Raw genomic sequence first — 23,879 nt, forward strand, 5'->3', positions numbered from 1 at the left:
GGTGAGCTCTTTAAAAAGTTATCACACTGTACACGCTCCAGGCAGCTACAATCCTGGAACTTCCAGTTCGCTGATGCTGCCAGCAGTGAAAAGCGAAGTTCATAGTCACGAATCCTATCGAATTGAATTGTACAGAACACTGTTGTGTCACGTGCAGATATGGATGGCTCTATGCACACAGACTGTACGTGTATGTGTTTATTTTTTTCTCGTAATCCTTGCTTAAAATTCTTTTACTGAAATTGTCTCACAAATTATTTTTATTACTACGTTTAAGAAAGTAAATGCAGGTTGTTGAACCTACCAGCACTTATTTCTTTAAAAAAATATTATCTGAAATTATTAAATTATATCTCAAAATCGCCTGAATCTCAGTCATCTTCTACAAAATCACGCACTATGGGGTACAGCAAATGGTTGTATCGTCATTAAAATTCAATCGATGAAGCTATAGCTTGGTGATAGTTTGGCTTAATAATCATGAAATATATGAGTATAGAATGTAAATGCTGTGACCTACCAAAAACGTTTCTGGTATCCTTGTTGTGTACTTGTAAATTTGTTTGTACCGACAAAACTTGAAACATGAAGTGATTACTTAACCCACCACGCACACACACGAGAATCACCTCACTGATCTAAATTCATTGTTAGCTACAGTAATAATTCTTTCACTACATTATTGTTGAAGCAGTTTTACGACACCTTTTTCATAAACTAATGTTTTTACTTTTGATTACAACAAACTAAGTCCTTAGCCACAGCTGAAGGAAAGACTGTCATGTGTAAAGAGGATTGCCATGTTTTTCTGAACAAAATCGGGATTTTTTACGAAACCTAAACAAAACACACGTAGGCCTCAAATTCAAAACACAATACAGCAATTTCACCTCAATTTTTCTTTGTTGACGTTTCTGCTCACTTTTCAACTACCTTTGTAGAATCTCCCCTTACTACTCGTCGAGAAAACAACGAAACTGCCGATACGTAACCCCGTAGCTCATCTTAAAATCAATTCAGCTTCTAATGCTACATGTTGCAATTCGGAGCTCTCTAGGGCTCATGTAAACACGAAGAACGAAGGCGTATAATGTCAAAAAACATTTATTTTATTTAAAAAGCTTTAAGAGGTTTCACGTAAAAAATAGTAGGGAATACTTTTCAGCATAGTCTCGTTAATCGATGTCTCTGTCCATCACCTGTTCTTCAGCTTAATCATACGTTGTGATAAAGTAAAAAAAAATGAAGACTTCTGCCTAACAAAAACAATTTTTAGTCCCAAACTTGGGAAATGAACTATTTAAAACATAAATTTAAAGTACAGGTTGGTCAATATGTGAGAACCGTCCATCTAAAACAAAGTCGCTGGATGAAACAAACTCAGCAATCAACTACTATGAGCATTGAGTTGGGTAAAACCTAGCCATTGACAAATTATTTCTCTCAGCTCGGCAAGTGTTTGTCATGAGGCTGAAAATTCTTTCTGGAGCTGATTTGGAAGTCAGCTGCTTGAATTCAGCTATTCAAGGCATTACCTCTCACTAAGGACGATGCAGTGGCACTGTAAGATTAATTCCACAGTACCTGGCACCAGTCGCTTTCTTTAAACACTCAACTGGGCCGACATAGCGAAAATCCTTATTTCACTGTGGCTTTGTTTGCGGTAGTAGAAAACAAATATATTCGTAAAATTTTAGCAGTTGGCATATGCGTTCGGTGTTTTTGGTTTCCTTAAGAAAGTAAATCCAGCAGTGCTTGATATAGTATTGGGGAGAATATGGGCAGGTCATCCAGTTCCTTCTACATTTTCTCCTAGTTTTTCTTTAATTTGGTGAAACACATTCTGCTGGCCACATCAATGAAGCCTTCCGAAATTGGTGTTGGTGCTATCTCCACGAAAAGCGATTATCTATCTAATGGAATCCGTAGTTGCCTTAAATTGTCTAGACAGAACTTTGCAATTGTCTCCAATGTTTCATTATTCAGCTAATCAAACTTCAGCAGCTTCTGTTGGATTCCGTCAGTTTCAGTAAAATTTTGAACAAAGGAACATCTTTTCAAAAAATGGTTCAAATGCCTCTGAGCACTATGGGACTTAACATTTGTGGTCATCAGTCCACTAGAACTACTTAAACCTAACTAACCTAAGGACATCACACACATCCATGCCCGAGGCAGGATTCGAACCTGCGACCGTAGCAGTCACGTGGTTCCAGACTGAAGCGCCTAGAACCGCACGGCCACGCCGGCCGGCAAACATCTTTTCAGCATTGTGTTTAGATGAGTCGGTGCCTATGCAATACAATGAAACTTCTTGCAATTGTTTTTTTGCATTTGGACACTTAGCGTGGTGTGAGAATATTGTTAACAATCGCTGTAGCTTTGGTCCCGGAGGTAGACTGCTTTGTGACGACTTTGGGTTCAGGACACTTTACGGTTTAGTTTTACAGTGCAGTCAAGAGAACTGAAGAACTGATGATCTTGACAATTTTATAAGCTGTTAGTTCTGTAGCAGTGACGAGCAATTCTTCCTAGGTATCTTCTTTAATCATGAATGTAGAGATTGGCTTTGATGTCGATGCTACCGCGAATCTATTTGTATTATTCTTCATAAAAATGTGATACCTCGCATTTGTCTTACCTCTGTGATTTACCGAAACGAAACAGCTAAAAATTTCACACAACGCTTCCTGATCCGTCGTTCTTTCTTGACAGAAGACCACTCCTTCGTGTAATCATCTAAAAGTGACACTTTCTCTTTCCATCCTACTTCATGCCCTATATATCCGCAGTAAACACTTCAAACATTGCTATAGTCCGATCCACGGACGATGGCGGTTCGCGCATGTCGAGGCACGGACGGGGATCGTATTGTTGACGATTCCAAGCGACAGTTACATTACTCGCATACGCGTGCTTTCCGCTAGGAAAGCGTGTATTCTGCAAATTGTCTCTCGCTTGCTTATGCAGAATTTATCACTTACCACCACAGTCAGCGAGGACAACTCACAACAAATGGAATCGAAATTCACTAAACAACTCGCTATGATCACGTTTAATGCTCGCATTAGCTACGGCATCCACAGCAGAGCGAACGCGCATTGGCTGTCGGAGAATACGTGACGTAGTGCGCAGAACAAGCCTAAACTTGACCGCCATCGTTCGGGACTCCAACTTATAACTTGCACTCGCTGTTTGTGTCACGTTTAGAAACAATCGTCTAATCAGATCGTTATTCAAATGGAAGCTACCTGATTCTCCTGCGTAGCGCTTATTAAATATTTCCAGCCCCCTACTACTGGAGAAGTCTGGTAATTGTTCGAATGATGGCGCTAGGTCTAAGGGATAAGGGGCGGGGAACTACTAACTGAGGCGGCATTTACATGTTGCGCTAACAGATAGCGTTACTTCAGTTCTTGAACCAAGCTCGTAACACTATTTTGCAAAGTCGGGCCAAATTGGGTCTTGTTGGGACAAAAGGTCCATAACGGTGACAGTTCCGATATATTGGGGCGTGTGGCAATCCTATATTCATCTTTCTTACAAGGAGTGAAACCACTGAGGTATGGCTAAAATGTTCGTTATTTTAATACTGCATTTTAAATGACAATGGAGCTATAGGCCTAGAGGGGTTTTAATGAAATTTCACTGTGTTGTTTCTCCAGTTTGATTTTGAGCCGTTTTTCATCTTTAATGGCAGCAGTTTTCATATCTAACAATAGCTAATAAACACGTGAGAAAATTTGAAAAACATCACAACAATTTCACAACACTCAACCAAGTAATGACATTGTTTATATAGTTTGTTCACGTCTTGAACGAGGGCTCCCTAATTCCGTATACGCTGAAGCCCGTAGATGTCGCTGGAGTTGGAGCCACGAATGTTTGGTGTCCGGCTGCTGCCAACAATTGCAATCTAACTAAACAGTACCGGTACCATTACGAAATGACTGTCATGCCGTCTAAACAGACTTTATTGTAAATAGTAACAGTAACCACAGGTGTACAAGGGCGCCTATACTTATGGCCAAGGGGCGTGGCTCTCCCCTATCTCTCAAGAAATGAAAAAAATAATGTATTCTGTTGTTTTTCTTTCAAGAAAACGATTTAAACGTCAGTTTTTAACATAGTTGCATCTGAAAATTTGTATGGCCCTTTACAAGTCACCATCCACTACCAAAACATAAAAAATTGACCATATCCCCAGAATATAGCTCCCCCCCCCCCCCCCCCCCCCCTGCAAATTATCATATGAGCGCCCTTGCATGTGTAGTGCCAAAGCTGCTTACCACCACTTAACATGATGAAGTTATGTTGTGAGCATAGTACTCTGAACTTCCTTCCTCTGCTCCCAGCAGCCCACTGAAAACACTGACAGGACGTCGTAAGCAAACTGTAATTGTAGTAATATAATATTTTGACCTTATGCAAAGAAACAACCTTGTGATTTTACAATAAATTGTTTTTGATTGTTACAGACGGACCGAGAATAACATCACCGAGAGATGAAACAGTTGTGCAAAAAGGAGAAACAATTACCGTTGTGTGCGAAGGAGAAGGTGACTTGAAATGGGAATATCCTGAATACAGCGGATCAAAGGTACAGTGAAAAATAAAGACTTCGATAGTACACATCATTATTATGAATGAAGACAACGTATTGGTTGCTTACTTCCAGACCTTGGCCGACTCAAACTGTGCATATATATGTAATTCAGATTGCAAACTCTATATGCTAAAGATGCCCTGGCTCATACATTCGCGTCTGAAAATATGTCGACAATCTACAAGTAATGACATACAGAAGAAGCGCAAGAGAAAAGGTGCTAAATGTATCCTAGTGAAGAAGTTTTCTTTCTCCGTCCTGTGTTTAGGACATTTCGGGAATGGCGAAAAGATGTTTTTCTACGGAGGAAGGTAATCTACAGCGAAACGACGAGAAAGGAGGTGTGCGTGTACAAATGATGTATTGGAACGTTGCAGTTCAACTGTCTGTTCTCCTTCCTCGCTGTCCAAGAGAGCTGCTCAAAAACGAACAACCAGAGTTAACATTTTAATTAGGGTACTAAAGAGGCAATATGTTTAGACAAGTGCTGACGCACCTTCTTGTAGAAATAATAAACAGCCAATCACTGGCAGAATGGAAGGTTTATTTAAACCCCTTACCGCGGTTTCAACGTTTATAAAAACGTCTTCAGTGTCTTCAGATACGTTGACCTACATTCGGTGTTTGGACTATTGAGAAGTTCGTGTAACTGCCGTGATGTAGTACTACCGTCCCTTAACTGTTGTTCATTGTTTACTTCCATATTATAAAAACGCTTCCTTTTTCCGCTAGTTTATGCTTTGATTACCGGTATCTGATTTGGACTAATTTTTGTGTATGCCTCGAGTTCCAGATTAAATACTTTTACAATTTACTGATTGTGTCGCGTCTTTTTACTGGCAAGGAAATCTTATTAAACAATTTCTCCTACTTCTGGTCTTCTGTGGGCAGGATTTTGGGAACATAAAAATCTAGTTTCATTAATAGCATAGAATTTATTTTACCTTTACTATGTTTTTCTTCGAACATGTAAGTCTCTTCATACAATGTTACGTAGGAGTGTTTCAGTTAATTTTGCCAAGAGCAATGCCCTGCTCTCTGAGAACAATATTGCTCTCTCTCTCTCTCTGATGTACGTAAACATCTATACTCTGCTAAATACTGTCAAGTGCATGGCAGAGGGTATGTCCCATTAGTTATTAGGGTTTATTCCCATTCCATTCACATATGGAATGTGTGAAGAATGCTTGTTTAACCGCATCTCGTGGATGCTGTAATTAATCTGGGCGAAGCATTGGTGATTGTCATATATTTCTAGAGTCATCATTTAAAGCTGATTTTTGAAACTTTGTAATTAGGCCTAAGTGATCATTCTGCTTCATATCCTGACAAAGCGTTACATTCAGCTATTTGTGTGAGTTGGCTGATTCTGACTGTGACTAATTGATTTTATAGTCATAGGATACCACATTTTTGCCGGCCGGTGTGGCCGTGCGGCTCTAGGCGCTTCAGTCTGGAACCGCGTGACCGCTACAGTCGCAGGTTCGAATCCTGCCTCGGGAATGGATGTGTGTGATGTCCTTAAGTTAGTTAGGTTTACGTAGTTCTAAGTTCTAGGGGACTGATGACCACAGATGTTAAGTCCCATAGTGCTCAGAGCCATTTGAACCATTTAGCCATACCACATTTTTTTCTTTTTGTGAGGTGCACAGTTTTACATTTCTGAACATTTAAAACAAGTTACCAGTCGTTGCACCACTTTGAAATCTTATTGAGATCTGATGGAATATACTCCATAGAAAAGAAGGGAACAAATAAGAAAAATGGAAAAAAAGTAGCTAAACCAGTAAGTTAAGTATTCTCCCACATTAAAATAATGAAATGTTGGGAAGTCCAGAGTGGAATAACAACCATATTACAAAAAGGATATATTGCTACTCACCATGTAGGAGATGCTGAATTGCAGACAGGCACAACAAAAAGACCGCTATACATTTAAGCTTTCAGCCAAAAGGCCTTCTTCTGAAGTAGAAAACACACATTCACAAGAGCACAATTCTCTCTCCCTCCCTCTCTCCCCCCCTCTCTCTCTCTGTCTCTCTCTCTCTCTCTCTCTCTCTCTCTCTCTCACACACACACACACACACACACACTCACACATACATGACCACTGTGTCTGGCCACTGTCGCTGGGGACAGTGGTCATGTGTGTTTGAGTTGTGTTAGTGTGAATGCATGTGTGTATTTTTGACTTCAGAAGAAGACCTTTTCGCCAAAAGCTTAAATGTGTAGCAATCTTATTGTTCTGCCTGTTTGCGAGTCAGTGTGTCCTCTGTACGGTGAGTAGCAATCTATCTTTTTCATATTATTGTTAGAGTAATGAAAGGTGATTCTGGAAGCCCTTCAGAGGTAAAGATGTTCTAAACATTTACTTTATTTACCCAGATCAGAGATCAGTCTACACTAGGACCTGAATGTCAAATAACTGAATCTATAGGACTAGAGGAACTAGATCTGAGTAAAATGTTGCAGCCAAGGGTATGGCATAAAATCTGCTATGTGTGGCATATACAGGCTGAAGAAAAAATGCCATGCAAGTCCTCATCCAGAATCAACACCAAAGTTTATCTAGAAAAATAATATCAGGTGCCTTTTGAAAACACGTGTGAAAGTGAGGAACTGGGAACACTGACACATCATATTGTGCATTGGAATGTACAGAGGAACATGTGTCACCCCACACTACTACATCAACTGTTGTAACTCACTAAGTAGACTGCTGGAACATCAAACTCACATCCAGCTATGGTTTGAATCATCATCAGGTTCCTTTTGTATTTTTTAGATGTCTGTTCTCTAGTTTTCATCGTTTATAAGCAAGACATCATTTTGTCACATGACAATAGCCTATCCCATGACAGTGGAATCTATTAAACTGCATGCACATGTCTACTAACCATGTAGTGTGCAACCATAACTGGTCATGTCAAGTTCATGCAGGGTGGCATCCTGATGGAGTTCACAAAAGATGTCAATATACTTTTGGTGCTGGGTGCATCCGATAACCAAGCTGCTGCTGCTACTTGTGCGTATGCTGCACAGAAACCACAAAGGCACCATCCCGATAAGAATATTTTTTGGTGCTGGGTGCATGCGATAAACCAAGCTGCTGCTGCTTCTTGTGCATATGCTGCACAGAAACCACAAAGGCACCAGCCTGATAAGAATATTTTTTGTTGCTCGGAGCAGCGTCAGGAAACTGGTAATCTACATCCACAAGTAATCGACAGAGGTCATCCAAGAACTAGACATACTCCACAAGCAAAGGATGCAATTCTTGAAACTGTCGGCCAATCACCTCAGCAAAGTACCAGTGATACTGCATGACAGTTGCAGATATCTCAATGACAGTTTTTTAAGTATTGCGTGATGAAGAACTGCATCCATATCATTGTACATTAACTCAACACCACCAACCTGAAGACCATATTCGACGAGTACAGGTTTATGAATGGCTTTTGCATCAAGTGGAAGATAAATAACATTTTATAAATAATGTGGTATGGATTGAAGAAACTAGCTTCACTCGTGAAGGTATTTTCAACCTCCACAACACAGAGCAAGGTGGCGCAGTGGTTAAACACTGGATTTGCATTCAGGAGGATGACAGTTCAATCCCGCGTCCGGCCATCCTGATTTAGGTTTTCAATCATTTCCCTAAATCGCTCCAGGCAAATGCCAGGATGGTTCCTTTGAAAGGGCACGGCCGACTTCCTTCCCTGTCCTTCCCTAATCCGATGAGATCGATGGCCTCGCAACTTGGTCTCTTCCCCCAAACAACCCAACCCAACCTTCACAACAGCCATTGTTAGTCAGAAAGCAACCCACATTTCACTCATGGACATAGCTTTTCAGCACACTTTGGCGTGGGAGGAGTGCTTTTGGCCCCTTACCTATCACCGGACAAGTTGAATGCGCTCCTGTATTGAACATATCTGTGCAATACTTTGTCTGAGCATTAGAAAATGTTCCACTTGGTGTTCAGCAACAGCTGTTGTTTCAGCATGAAAGTGTACTGTCACACGTTGGAATGAATGTGTGTTACTATTTAAGTGAAGCATTTACAGGGAAATGGATTGGTCATGCAGACCCAGTGTTTTGGTCTACATGTTCCCCATATCCTAATCCAATAGATTTTTGTTTGTGGTGACACTTAAAGAAACAAGTTTACAGTAATCCACTCACGGATGTACAAAACCTAATCTTCAGTAATGATAGAAGCTGGTATGTTGCATAGGGTCCAGCGAAGTATGATCCAGCGGGTGGTGAAGTGTTTGAAAATCAAAGGTGATTGCTTTAAACACCTTCTCTAAAGTGAATGTTGCCCGTACATGTATGTACCATATCTGTGAATCTGTGAATATAAGTGTGGGTATCAAACATACAGAATGAAATTAGTGTAGCCTACCTATTGTGTTTTTTGTACCTCATTGGATACAGATGGTGTTACTATATATCCACTGTTATTTTCTATTGACTTTATTTCTGTCATGGATGAAACAAAGTGGTCATTTCTGTCTGACAGAAGTTTGTATTATGTCTTGATGTTTAAACCTACATCTACATCTACATGGATACTCTGCAAATCACATTTAAGCGCCTGGAAGAGGGTTCATCGAACTACCTTCACAATTCTCTATTATTCCAATCTTGTATAGCGCACAGAAAGAATGAACACCTATAACTTTCTGTACGAGCTCTGATTTCTATTATTTTATTGTGGTGATCATTCGTCCCTATGTAGGTTGGTGTCAACAAAATATTTTCACATTCGGAGGAGAAAGTTGGTGATTGGAATTTCATGAGAAGATTCCGTCACAACGAAAAACACCTTTCTTTTAATGATTCCCAGCCCAAATCCTTTATCATTTCTGTGACACTCTCTCCCATATTTTGCGACAGTACAAAACATGCTGCCTTTCTTTGATTGTAGATTGTAGATTGTATTTTATTGATCCTGTTGTCTACATAGCAGCTTATGCATAAGACATTGGACAAGTCAAGTTATAAATATACAGGCTGAAAGTCATTTCAAGGCATACATATTTAAGCTTACAATAATACACTTTACACGTAAGTATTTATATAACACATTTCCTAGATATAAATATTCTTCAATGGAGTAGAAGCAGTGATGCTGTAAATATGACTAGAGATTTTCCAAATGTATTGACCTCAGTGATAGCTTTTATGTTTTCAGGAAGTTTGTTATAAAGCTTAACTCCCATGTGAAAAGTACCTTTTTGGCACAGTGCTGTGCTGATTTGAGTCATATGTAAGTTTCTGTTTTGTCTGGTAAAGTGCTCATGTATATCACAGTTTTTTTGTAGTCTCTGGTCCTTGCCTATTACATTTAATTTAAAGAACAAAAGGGTTTCCATAATGTATACACATGGTAATGGGGGAATACCAGATTTCTTAAACAGGGGTTTACAAGAGTCTCTAGGCTTGCACCCAAACAAGATTCTAATGGCCTTTTTTTGTAGTTTAAAAGTGCTATTAGCTATTTTAGAGTTTCCCCAGAAGGTGACACCATATCTAAGACGAGAATGAAAGTACGCATGATATGCATTCAATACTGTTTTCTCACTACAGCATGATTTTAATGAACAAAGAAGATAACATGTTTTGCTCAGTTCTGCATTGAGATATTCAATTTGCTTATTCCATCTGATGTTACTCTGCAGCCAAAGTCCTAAGAATTTGGTTTCAGTACTGTTACCAACTGGTTCGTCATTGATAGAGACTGATGGGATAAACATGTCCTTATTAGGAACATTGTGGAATTTTAGAGCAACGGTTTTCTTACTGTTTATTACAAGCTGATTACTCTGTACCCAGCTGCTAAGTTGTTTCGTGACCGTGTTTACTGTCTGCTGTAACTGTTCATCGTCGTCTCCTTTTAGTAGAATCGTGGTATCATCTGCAAATATGATTGATTTGTGTGCATCAATATTTAAGCTTAGATCATTTATGTACAGAAGAAACAGAAGGGGTCCCAATACGGATCCTTGGGGTACACCACATTTTATTTGTTTATAGTCAGATAAGTGATTAGATACAGTTTTTAGTTCAATATTTGTGTGCTTGACGCATACTGCCTGCATACGATTTGTCAGGAAGGACCTGATCCAGTTGTTGGACAGACCTCGAATGCCATATCTTTCTAGCTTTGATAGCAGAATTTTATGGTCCACCATGTCAAAAGCTTTTGACAAGTCAATAAATACTCCTATTGTTTCCTGTTTTTTGTCCATCAGGTTTAGGATGGAATTGATGCACTCATAGACAGCAGTTGTCGTTGACCTCTTATTTCTGAATCCATGTTGTTCATTACATAGGATGCTGTTTTTATTTATAAATTTCATAAGTTTCTCATACATAACTTTTTCCAGTACTTTAGAGATGCAGGAGGAAATTGTGATGGGTCTGTAGTTATTTACATTGTCTTTATCCCCTTTTTTATATACAGGAATAACTTTTGATGTTTTTAACACATCAGGGAAAGTGGCCTGAAGTGAGCAGTCGCATAAATGTGTGAGTACTTCAATTAGGTTTGATGCGCTCTTCTTTAACATTGAACTTTTTTTATGTACTCCATCAGTCCTATCTGGTAAGGATCCCACACTGCACAGCAGTATTCTAAAAGAGGACGGACAAGTCTAGTGTAGGCAGTCTCCTTAGTAGGTAAATGTAATACTAACAGAAAGAAATGCACAAGACACCACATTGTGAAGGTGTAAATTGGATACAACTTGATGCTTTAACTGAAAGGAAATGTTTGGCATGAATGTGACTCAAACATCAGTGAGTCAGCATATCCGTTCCCAATGGCATTACCTCGTTTCATTGAGCTGATGGGATAGCTCCAGCACAGCGGTGAGTTCATGCTACCTGTTCTTGATCACACTGCAGGCAGTTACAGCATTGCCAGATCATCATTTTTTAAATCACATTTCTGTTAAACTGATTGGTGGCATGTGTGTTTTACTGGATACGCTTTTGTCTTGAATTGGGATGAGGAATCACATGGCGACATCCAAGTGTGGCATTTTTTCTTCAATCTGTACAATGGTGTGCAATTTTTTTACCTTAAGGTGCAGCAGCAGAATATAAAAACTTATATCTTCAAAGCAACTAAACCCAATGTGGTGGACTGGCGGATATGACATATGACAAACAATTCTTACAAGGAAGAAAAGTAATGAACAAAATGTAGCAGTAGATCTTAGAAAGAAGATGAATCTTACAGCTTTGTTTAAAAAAATCAGTTTAGCATCTGAGGTCTTGCAATTGGAGTATGGTTGTAGCATCTTCATATGACCTCTTAGAAACAGCATTATTCGAAATAGCTTTTCTCAAAGGATAATTCAACAATCCATGAGTGGACTTCCACGATGGGTCAAAATCACAGGCCGTTTCTGCAGGTATCTGTAATGGATCGGGCCTGCCAATCTGAATCCATTCGGTTCCCACTGTGCAGGCCCTGCCCATTGGATCTGTTATCACCAATCTGCCTGCAGGCCGGATCTGTTTGTGTATGACATAATACAGTGGATTTTTGTGGTTTATCCTTGGACCCAGGACTGCAGTGCTCCTCAACAGGCTAGAGCCCATGGCTGATGTATTTCAGGAATTGCGACTGTTTCACTGCAAGCACATTGTGCAGTGTGGCGTTTTATAGACATTTTATTTGTTCTAGTACATTTTGGCACTTCAAAAGTAGTTTATATGTTAGAATGTATGGATGATAAGGAGAAGAAAATTATCAGTTGCTGGCAGTTCATACACTATGTACTCATATTTTTCTCAAAAGAAGGATCGCACAATACCTGTAAAATAATAGATATAACACAATGGGTAATAACCGACAATAATAAATATAGTAGAACCAACATTTTATTGGCAGTCACCTATAGTGTTAGTTTACACAGTTCTTCCCCTCCTTCTACACTTCTTTCAAGAGGCCTATTTTTTTTTTTTTACTGAGGTTACTTCTGAAATCAGTGAAGGTATTTTAAATTCTCTTTTGTGACTCCAAGGAAATGCATATTTTTGTCATCAAATGTACTCATTTTATTGAAATAAAATAACATCAATAATCTTAATAAAACATATATACCATTTGGCTTGCTTTCTCTATCTAAAAAGAGTTCATTACAAAAAATGTTGATGTTAGTACTTACAATTTTTGCTCACATAGGGAAACACTACCTGCTCGCAATTTATTATAGATATTTGCTTTAAATTACCCTTGAGATCTCAAAATTTGACAGGAAAAAATCCTAAAACCTGTCTGGAAATCAGGGGAATACCAGAGAATTTCACTTGGGGAGACTTCTAGCAACCCTGATTCTACACACCAATACCAGATTTTTGAGTTGTGCAGTGAACTCTCCCTGCATCTATTCTTCATTCCCCTGATGCTCCTAGCCTCAACATTTGATAGTTAAGGTCCTCCTTTACATCCTACCAGCACAGATTCTCGATGTCACACCTAGCAGCCTACTATCCAGTTTCTACCACACTCCCAGAGGCAGCACCAGTATCTTCCCCACCCCTAATCCGCTGCCTCACCTCTCAGTCTCTTCTGTTCCAATACTACCCACACCTGCTGAGATCACTGCTCACCTCATATGCAATCACAGTTGAACCTTAGCGTGCGAAGATGACAGTGAGCATGTGTATGTATGTGAGCTACACACATGTGAATGTGTGTGTGTGTGTGTGTGTGTGTGTGTTCATTGTGCCTCTCTGCTTGCTACTCAACCAGCACCTCCTGTATGTAGTGAGTAGCTATCTATCCATTTCACTTAATGTCACAACTTTATAAATGACCAGTGGAAGCCATAGTGCATTTTGACACAGAAATCACAATACTGCTGTGGAAGGAGGAATTGCAGATGCACTTAGTTTTAGTGTTCCCATATCGCAGAACACATATACCATTTGGCTTGCTTTCTCTGTCTAAAAAGAGTTCATTACAAAAAATGTTGATGTTAGTACTTACGATTTTTGCTCACATAAGGAAACACTACCTGCTCGCAATTTATTATAGATATTTGCTTTAAATTACCCTTGAGATCTCAAAATTTGACAGGAAAAAATCCTAAAACCTGTCTGGAAATCAGGGAAATACCAGAGAATTTCACTTGGGGAGACTTCTAGCAACCCTGATTCTACACACCAATACCAGATTTTTGAGTTGTGCAGTGAACTCTCCCTGCATCTATTCTTCATTCCCCTGATGCTCCTAGCCTCAACATTTGATAGTTAAGGTCCTCCTTTACATCCTACCAGCACAGATTCTCAATGTCACACCTAGCAGCCTACTATCCAGTTTCTACCACACTCCCAGAGGCAGCACCAGTATCTTCCCCACCCCTAATCCGCTGCCTCACCTCTCAGTCTCTTCTGTTCCAATACTACCCACACCTGCTGAGATCACTGCTCACCTCATATGCAATCACAGTTGAACCTTAGCGTGCGAAGATGACAGTGAGCATGTGTATGTATGTGAGCTACACACATGTGAATGTGTGTGTGTGTGTGTGTGTGTGTGTGTGTGTGTGTGTGTGTGTGTGTTCATTGTGCCTCTCTGCTTGCTACTCAACCAGCACCTCCTTTATGTAGTGAGTAGCTATCTATCCATTTCATATTGTTGTAATATGATATTTACTTAATGTCACAACTTTACAAATGACCAGTGGAAGCCATAGTGCATTTTGACACAGAAATCACAATACTGCTGTGGAAGGAGGAATTGCAGATGCACTTAGTTTTAGTGTTCCCATATCACAGAAGCTTCAAATCTACATAAATTGAAATGTATTTTGCTAACACAAAATCTTAGTGAATTGATGTTAAGTAGACAAGCTATGACCATTTTACAGGGTGTCCCACATACATCCAGTATGCCTCATGTGCTGGTTAATCATCTCTAATTGAATTGCTCGTGAAGTGGCAACACTGTCTCGAAAGTTGGTTGCACTGCATTTTATTGGAAAGTTAAGTGTCGTGCTTCACCTGTTGTGAGAAGCTCACATTGCTGAGTTGTTGCAGAAATGTTAAGTTTTTACAGAAATGGAGCAGTTTGCATTAGAGCAGCAAATTGATATTGTGGAGTGATTTGTAAAGAGAGGCTTTATCAAAAAATGTTTCAAGTATCCTGGTAGTAAACTCCCCAGAGCCAGCAGTAAAATATCAATACAAGAAATGGAGGGCTGTAGGATCTGTTCAAAATGTGCAGAGGAATGGGCAACTGACATTGAGGACCCCTGAAATTACAGAAAGAATTTGCGTGGACATTATAAGAAGTCCCTAAAAGTTGGTAAAGAGGTTATCACAGCAGGTTGGCGTATCTCGTACATCATATCATCATGCACTAAAAGATGTGAGTGTGGTGCATGAGTTGAAATTTAAATTTGAGGATTAGTGAAAAAGAGTTCACTATTGTAACTGGCTGCTAACATCAACTGCTAACAGTTACTTGGACCCTTGTTTTATTTCATGTCAGATAAGGCCCAGTTTCATTTGTCAGGTTATGTAATCTTCCAGAATTGCATACACTGGTCGCAGAACAACCCATGAGGAACCCCTCTGCTTAGAGAAGATAGCTGTCGGGTATACTGTTTATGGTGTGCACATTGTTATTGTTGTTGTGGTCTTCAGTCCTGAGACTGGTTTGATGCAGCTCTCCATGCTAATCTATCCTGTGCAAGCCCCTTCATCTCCCAGTACCTACTGCAACCTACATCCTTCTGAATCTGCTTAGTGTATTCATCTCTTGGTCTCCCTCTACAATTTTTACCCTCCACGCTGCCCTCCAATGCTAAATTTGTTATCCCTTGATGCCTCAGGACATGTCCTACCAACCAATCCCTTCTTCTAGTCAAGTTGTGCCACAAACTTCTCTTCTCCCCAATCCTATTCAATACCTCCTCATTAGTTATGTGATCTACCCATCTAATCTTCAGCATTCTTCTGTAGCACCACATTTCGAAAGCTTCTATTCTCTTCTTGTCTAAACTATTTATTGTCCATGTTTCACTTCCATACATGGCTACACTCCATACAAATACTTTCAGAACGACTTCCTGACACTTAAATCTATAGTCGATGTTAACAAATTTCTCTTCTTCAGAAACACTTTCCTTGCCATTGCCAGTCTACATTTTATATCCTCTCTACTTCGACCATCATCAGTTATTTTGCTCCCCAAATAGCAAAACTCCTTTACTACTTTAAGTGTCTCATTTCGTAATCTAATTCCCTCAGCATCACCCGACTTAATTACATCTACATCTACATCTACATCTACATTTATACTCCGCAAGCCACCCAACCGTGTGTGTCTACATTCCATTATCCTCGTTTTGCTTTTGTTGATGTTCATCTTATATCCTCCTTTCAAGACACTGTCCATTCCATTCAACTGCTCTTCCAAGTCCTTTGCTGTCTCTGACAGAATTACAATGTCATCGGCGAACCTCAAAGTTTTTATATCCTCTCCATGGACTTTAATACCTACTCTGAATATTTCTTTTGTTTCCTTTACTGCTTGCTCAATATACAGATTCAATAACATCGGGGATAGGCTACAACCCTGTCTCACTCCCTTCCCAACCACTGCTTCCCTTTCATGCCCCTCGACCCTTGTAACTGCCATCTGGTTTCTGTACAAATTGTAAATAGCCTTGCGCTCCCTGTATTTTACCCCTGCCACCTTTAGAATTTGAAAGAGAGTATTCCAGTCAACATTGTCAAAAGCTTTCTCTAAGTCTACAAATGCTAGAAATGTAGGTTTGCCTTTCCTTAATATATTTTCTAAGATAAGTCGTAGGGTCAGTATTGCCTCACGTGTTCCAATATTTCTACGGAATCTAAACTGATCTTCGCCGAGGTCGGCTTCTACCAGTTTTTCCATTCGTCTATAAAGAATTCCCATTAGTATTTAGCAGCTGTGACCTATTAAACTGATAGTTCGGTAATTTTCACATCTGTCAACAACTGCTTTCTTTAGGAATGGAATTATTATATTCTTCTTGAAGTCTGAGAGTATTTCGCCTGTCTCACACATCTTGCTCACCAGATGGTACAGTTTTGTCAGGACTGGCTCTCCCACGGCCGTCAGTAGTTCTAATGGAATGTTGTCTACTCCCGGGGCCTTGTTTTGACTCAGGCCTTTCAGTGCTCTGTCAAACTCTTCACGCAGTATTGTATCTCCCATTTCATCTTCATCTACATCCTCTTCCATTTCCATAATATTGTCCTCAAGTACATCGCCCTTGTATAGACCCTCTATGTACTCCTTCCACCTTTCTGCTTTCCTCTCTTAGCTTAGAACTGGGTTTTCATCTGAGCTCTAGATATTCATACAAGTGGCTCTCTTTTTTCCAAAGGTCTCTTTAATTTTCCTGTAGGCTGTATCTATCTTACCCCTAGAGAGATAAGCCTCTACATCCTTACATTTGTCCTCTAGCCATGCCTGCTTAGCCATTTTGCACTTCCTGTCGATCTCATTTTTGAGACGTTTGTATTCCTTTTTGCCTGCTTCATTTACTGCATTTTTATATTTTCTCCTTTCATCAATTAAATTCAATATTTCTTCTGTTACCCAAGGATTTCTACTAGCCATCATCTTTTTACCTACTTGATCTTCTGCTGCCTTCACCACTTCATCCCTCAGAGCTACCCATTCGTCTTCTACTGTATTTCTTTCCCCCATTCTTGTCAATTGTTCCCTTATGCTGTCTCTGAAACTCTGTACAACCTCTGGTTTAGTCAGTTTATCCAGGTCCCATCTCCTTAAATTCCCACCTTTTTGCAATTTCTTCAGTTTTAATCTACAGTTCATAACCAATAGATTGTGGTCAGAGTCCACATCTGCCCCTGGAAATGTCCTACAATTTAAGACCTGGTTCCTAAGTCTCTGTCTTACCATTATATAATCTATCTGATACCTTTTAATATCTCCAGGATTCTTCCATGTATACAACCTTCTTTTATGATTCTTGAACCAAGTGTTAGCTATGATTAAGTTATGCTGTGTGCAAAATTCTAACAGACGGCTTCCTCTTTCATTTCTTCGCCCCAATCCATATTCACCTACTATGTTTCCTTCTCTCCCTCTTCCTACTGTCAAATTCCAGTAACCCATGACTATTAAATTTTCGTCTCCCTTCACTACCTGAATTCTACACAGAGTACGCGAAAGAACTTGCCCCCCTTCTAACAGCCGTGTACCGCAAGTCTCTAGAGGAACGGAGGGTTCCAAATGATTGGAAAAGAGCACAGATAGTCCCAGTCTTCAAGAAGGGTCGTCGAGCAGATGCGCAAAACTATAGACCTATATCTCTTACGTCGATCTCTTGTAGAATTTTAGAACATGTTTTTTGCTCGCGTATCATGTCTTTTCTGGAAACTCAGAATCTACTATGTAGGAATCAACATGGATTCCGGAAACAGCGATCGTGTGAGACCCAACTCGCCTTATTTGTTCATGAGACCCAGAAAATATTAGATACAGGCTCCCAGGTAGATGCTATTTTTCTTGACTTCCGGAAGGCGTTCGATACAGTTCTGCACTGTCGCCTGATAAACAAAGTAAGAGCCTACGGAATATCAGACCAGCTGTGTGGCTGGATTGAAGAGTTTTTAGCAAACAGAACACAGCATGTTGTTATCAATGGAGAGACGTCTACAGACGTTAAAGTAACCTCTGGCGTGCCACAGGGGAGTGTTATGGGACCATTGCTTTTCACAATATATATAAATGACTTAGTAGATAGTGTCGGAAGTTCCATGCGGCTTTTCGCGGATGATGCTGTAGTATACAGAGAAGTTGCTGCATTAGAAAATTGTAGTGAAATACAGGAAGATCTGCAGCGGATAGGCACTTGGTGCAGGGAGTGGCAACTGACCCTTAACATAGACAAATGTAATGTATTGCGAATACATAGAAAGAAGGATCCTTTATTGTATGATTATATGATAGCGGAACAAACACTGGTAGCAGTTACTTCTGTAAAATATCTGGGAGTATGCGTACGGAACGATTTGAAGTGGAATGATCATATAAAATTAATTGTTGGTAAGGCGGGTACCAGGTTGAGATTCATTGGGAGAGTGCTTAGAAAATGTAGTCCATCAACAAAGGAGGTGGCTTACAAAACACTCGTTCGACCTATACTTGAGTATTGCTCATCAGTTTGGGATCCGTACCAGGTCGGGTTGACGGAGGAGATAGAGAAGATCCAAAGAAGAGCGGCACGTTTCGTCACCGGGTTATTTGGTAACCGTGATAGCGTTACGGAGATGTTTAATAAACTCAAGTGGCAGACTCTGCAAGAGAGGCGCTCTGCATCGCGGTGTAGCTTGCTCGCCAGGTTTCGAGAGGGTGCGTTTCTGGATGAGGTATCGAATATATTGCTTCCCCCTACTTATACCTCCCGAGGAGATCACGAATGTAAAATTAGAGAGATTAGAGCGCGCACGGAGGCTTTCAGACAGTCGTTCTTCCCGCGAACCATACGCGACTGGAACAGGAAAGGGAGGTAATGACAGTGGCACGTAAAGTGCCCTCCGCCACACACCGTTGGGTGGCTTGCGGAGTATCAATGTAGATGTAGATGAAATTTCTTTTATCTCATCATACATTTCTTCAATTTCTTCGTCATCTGCAGAGCTAGTTTATTGGCCCCATATTTTTTAATTACACCTTAAACCATGCTAGATATCTAGAGAACTATGAATGTATGTACACACAGTTAACAGATGCAGAGAAGCTATCTGCAGTGCTCCAATAAGATGGAGCAACTGCTTGCACTTCCATCCAAAATATGGCCCACTTCACCAATGTGTTTCCTGAAGACATACTAGTCAGTGGAGACCTCTGGCCCTCAAAGTCACCAGATTTATCATAATGTGATTTGAATTTATGGGGTACACTAAACAGCAAATTGAATGCTGAGAATCCTAGTGCAGTAGACAATCTTAAATGGAACATTACTAGAGAAATTAAAAATACCATGCCTGCAGAATTACAGCATGTTGCAGGGTACATCATCACACGAAATCAGTGATGCCTGGGAGCTCATGGCCACTACTTCCAACATTTCCTATAGACATGTAACTACATGTTTTTTAACATTACTAGTATCTATTCTTTTTAGTTAGTTCATTGTTACTTGAATCTGGGGCATGAGGTATAGCAGTTTTATGTGGGACACTCTGTAGAATGACCAGTAAAAATGCGTGGAACAAAGATTAAAAATTCAGGGATAATGACCATGATGTGATGTGCCATTAAGTCTAGAACAACAAAACATAGTGTCTACTAGTGATTCATTATGCATACAGCGGTGTTATTATTTTTACTTACCTCAGTTCAGTTATCAAAACTGTAAGACTTTCTGAGCAATAGAAGCCATTAAATTGTCCTCAACAATGAGTCTTCATCAGAGATAAAAGTTAGGAGTGCCCAAGAAAAGTTTGATAGGACTGCTCTTGTTCTCCATACACATGAATGATTTGACAGATTGGGTGAGCAGCAATCTGTGACTGTAGAATTTCTATTTGGTGTAACGAAAGGCAGATTACTCCAAATGTGGAAAATATAAGTTAATGTAAGAGAGTAGGAAAAACAGTCCTGTGATACTTAAATGCAGCATTAACAGTGTGCTGCTTGACACAGTGACCTCAGTTAAGTAGAGAGTGTCCAGGAGGTAGGTATGAATATCAAAGTGCTATAGAAAATACAAAATGTATTGAAAATGTATTTTTTACATTAAATAACTTCTCCCATTTATGTATGAAACATTACTTCCTCTATATGAATACCCGAGGCCATGTGGCTGTGAGCATTGCATTCATTGAAGTTCTCAATGATGCGTTCACAAACACCTGATGGGGCACCATTAATAACTCTTTTAATTTCTTCCTTCAGTTGGTGTATTGTTTGTGGTTTGTTCATGTACACTTTTGATTTCACATATCCCTGCAGAAAAAAGTCACAAGGCGTAAGATTGCTTGATCTGGTAGGCCATTCCTGGCTGCCACGTGAAGAGATAATTTTTTGAGGGAACTTGTCATTCAGTAGAACTATCATTTCACAGGATGTGTGATGTGTGGGGAACCATATTGTTGAAAACAAAAATCATCATTTTCACAATAAGAGGGTAAAAACTAATCACAAAGCATGTTTTGGTAACAGTTGCTGACCAAACTGATGGCAGCTCCCTCATTTTTAAAAAAGTACGGGTTGATCACTCCCCTGCCCAGAACTCACACTACACAGTCATGTGTTGAGGATGCGTCTCATCTCCCACAGTCACTCACAGGTTTTTGGTACCCCAAATTCTGCAGTTCTGATTATTGATGTACCCACTGATGTGGAAGTGCACCTCACCTGAGAAAATTGTTCTTTTTGTGAAGTTCTTGTTCTCCGCCTGTCAAGCCGAGACCCATTGAGCAAATCGATGTCTCTTTCCATAGTCTGCAGGCTTCAACTCTTGTGTAAGTTGAACCTTGTACGCATGCTTTTTGGATCTTTTGAAAAGATTTCATACAGTGAACTTGGTGATAAATTCAATTGTTGAGCTCATCGGTGAACTGATTTTCTGGGGCTTACGGCCACTTTGTCATTCATGACATTGTGTTTGAACAGCAATGTTTTCTTAACTTTTGAAACAAAACTGGTGGTCTCAAACTTCTGGATCAACTTCCAAATGGATGATTCGGTTGGAGCAGCATTACATCCGAGTGTCACACGCAATTCACAAATGGTTGCTGTGAGACTTTCACTGGTTTTGCAACAACTTTATATCACTTGGATATGCTGCTTAATTGTCATCTGCCCCATGACAAAAATAAACATTAAAAAAACGTTCACAACATAAAAGCTGTCAGGCTACTGATGGGAAGGATCACAGATAACAAACATGAAAAAACCACAGCTGCTAACCATCGTATGAGAAAATGTCACAAAATTCAAATTAATCCTTACTTCCTGGACACCCGGTATCTAGGTTTCTAAGCAATATAAAATGGAACAAACTCATGAGGTCAGTTTTATGGAGGATGAGTGGCCAACTTTTGTTACTGAGACAAATTTAAGAATATGTAGCTATATACACACATAAAAAAAAAAAATTTCGTATCACCTCGGATCTCAGAACTCCTGAAGATAGATGTTGACTGTGGGTATTGTATCACAGACACAGTCCCCCTTTGACTAAACCCACCCAACGATGTAAACAACCACGCATGAGCAGCACCTATTAGACAGAGGGGATCCGACAGCCAATCAATTCCAGTCATTCCACCAGGGAGGAGGTATACAGCTCGTGTTGTCTGTAGTGCAGCCATGCCTAGATGGTCAATACTGCAGTTCGATCGCATCCACATTGTTACTTTGTGGCAGGAAGGGCTCTCAACAATGGAAGTGTCCAGGCGTCTCGGAGTGAACCAAAGTGATGTTGTTCGGACATGGAGGAGATACAGAGAGACAGGAACTGTCGATGACATGCCTCACTCAGGCTGCCCAAGGGCTACAACTGCAGTGGATGACCTCTACCTATGGATTATGACTCAGAGGAACACTGACAGCAAGGCCACCATTTTGAATAATGCTTTTCGTGCAGCCACAGGATGTCGTGTTACTACTCAAATTGTGTGCAATAGGCTGCAAGATGCGCAACTTTTCTTTAGATGTCCATGGCAAGGTCCAACTTTGCAACCAGAACACCATGCAGCATGGTACAGAAGGGCCCAACAACATCTACATCTACATTTATACTCCGCAAGCCACCCAATGGTGTGTGGCGGAGGACAGTTTATGTGCCACTGTCATTACCTCCCTTTCCTGTTCCAGTTGCGTATGGTTCGCGGGAAGAACAACTGCGGGAAAGCCTCCACGCATGCTCGAATCTCTCTAATTTTACATTCGTGATCTCCTTGGGAGGTATAAGTAGGGGGAAGCAATATATTCAATACCTCTTCCAGAAACGTACCCTCTCAGAACCTGGACAGCAAGCTACACCGCGATGCAGAGCGCCTCTCTTGCAGAGTCTGCCACTTGAGTTTGCTAAACATCTCCGTAACGCTATCACGCTTACCAAATAACCCTGTGACGAAACATTTCGCTCTTCTTTGGATCTTCTCTATCTCCTCCGTCAACCTGACCTGGTACAGATCGCACACTGATGAGCAGTACTCAAGTATAGGTCAAATGAGTGTTGTGCAAGCCACCTCCATTGTTGATGGACTACATTTTTAAGGACTCTCCCAATGAATCTCAACCTGGCACCCGCCTTACCAACAATTAATTTTATATGATCATTCCACTTCAAATCGTTCCGTACTCATACTCCCAGATATTTTACAGAAGTAACTGCTACCAGTGTTTGTTCTGCTATCATATAATCATACAATAAAGGATCCTTCTTTCTATGTATTCGCAATACATTACATTTGTCTATGTTAAGGGTCAGTTGCCACTCCCTGCACCAAGTGCCTATCCACTGCAGATCTTCCTGCATTTTGCTGCAATTTTCTAATGCTGCAACTTCTCTGTATACTACAGCATCATCCATGAAAAGCCGCATGGAACTTCCAACACTATCTACTAGGTCATTTATATATATCGTGAAAAGAAATGGTCCCATAACACTCCCCTGTGGCATGCCAGAGGTTACTTTAACATAGACGTCTCTCCATTGAGAATAACATACTGTGTTCCATTTGCTAAAAACTCTTCAATCCAGCCACACAGCTGGTCTGATATTCCATAAACTCTTGCTTTGTTTATCAGGCGACAGTGCGGAACTGTATCGAACACCTTCCGGAAGTCAAGGAAAATGACATCTACCTAGGAGCCTGTATCTAATATTTTCTGGGTCTCATGAAGAAATAAAGTGAGTTGGGTCTCACACGATCGCTGTTTCTGGAATCCATGTTGATTCCAACAGAGTAGATTCTGGGTTTCCAGAAATGACATGATACAAGAACAAAAAACATGTTCTAAAATTCTACAACAGATCGATGTCAGAGATATAGGCCTATAGTTTTGCACATCTGCTCGACGACACTTCTTGAAAACTGGGACTACCTGTACATCAGATCGATGTCAGAGATATAGGCCTATAGTTTTGCACATCTGCTCGATGACCCTTCTTGAAAACTGGGACTACCTGTGCTCTTTTCCAATCATTTGGAACCTTTCATTCCTCTAAAGACTTGCGGTACACGGCTGTTAGAAGGGGGGCAAGTTCTT

The 23,879-nt window shown here is 40.2% G+C and overlaps 1 protein-coding gene across 5 annotated transcripts in view; it reads left to right on the forward strand.

Annotated features, from left to right (window-relative positions):
- Positions 1-23,879, forward strand: part of LOC126412422 (mast/stem cell growth factor receptor kita-like) — a 308,669-nt gene that overhangs the window by 26,271 nt on the left and 258,519 nt on the right. For all 5 annotated transcript variants that reach the window (XM_050082017.1, XM_050082013.1, XM_050082014.1 and 2 more), the window contains exon 2: positions 4,479-4,600. In XM_050082017.1, the coding sequence (XP_049937974.1) occupies positions 4,479-4,600 (122 nt within the window). The remainder of the gene's footprint in view (positions 1-4,478; positions 4,601-23,879) is intronic.

The sequence above is a fragment of the Schistocerca serialis genome, chromosome 7, assembly GCF_023864345.2.
Source record: "Schistocerca serialis cubense isolate TAMUIC-IGC-003099 chromosome 7, iqSchSeri2.2, whole genome shotgun sequence".
Classification (NCBI taxonomy): Eukaryota; Metazoa; Arthropoda; class Insecta; order Orthoptera; family Acrididae; genus Schistocerca; species Schistocerca serialis.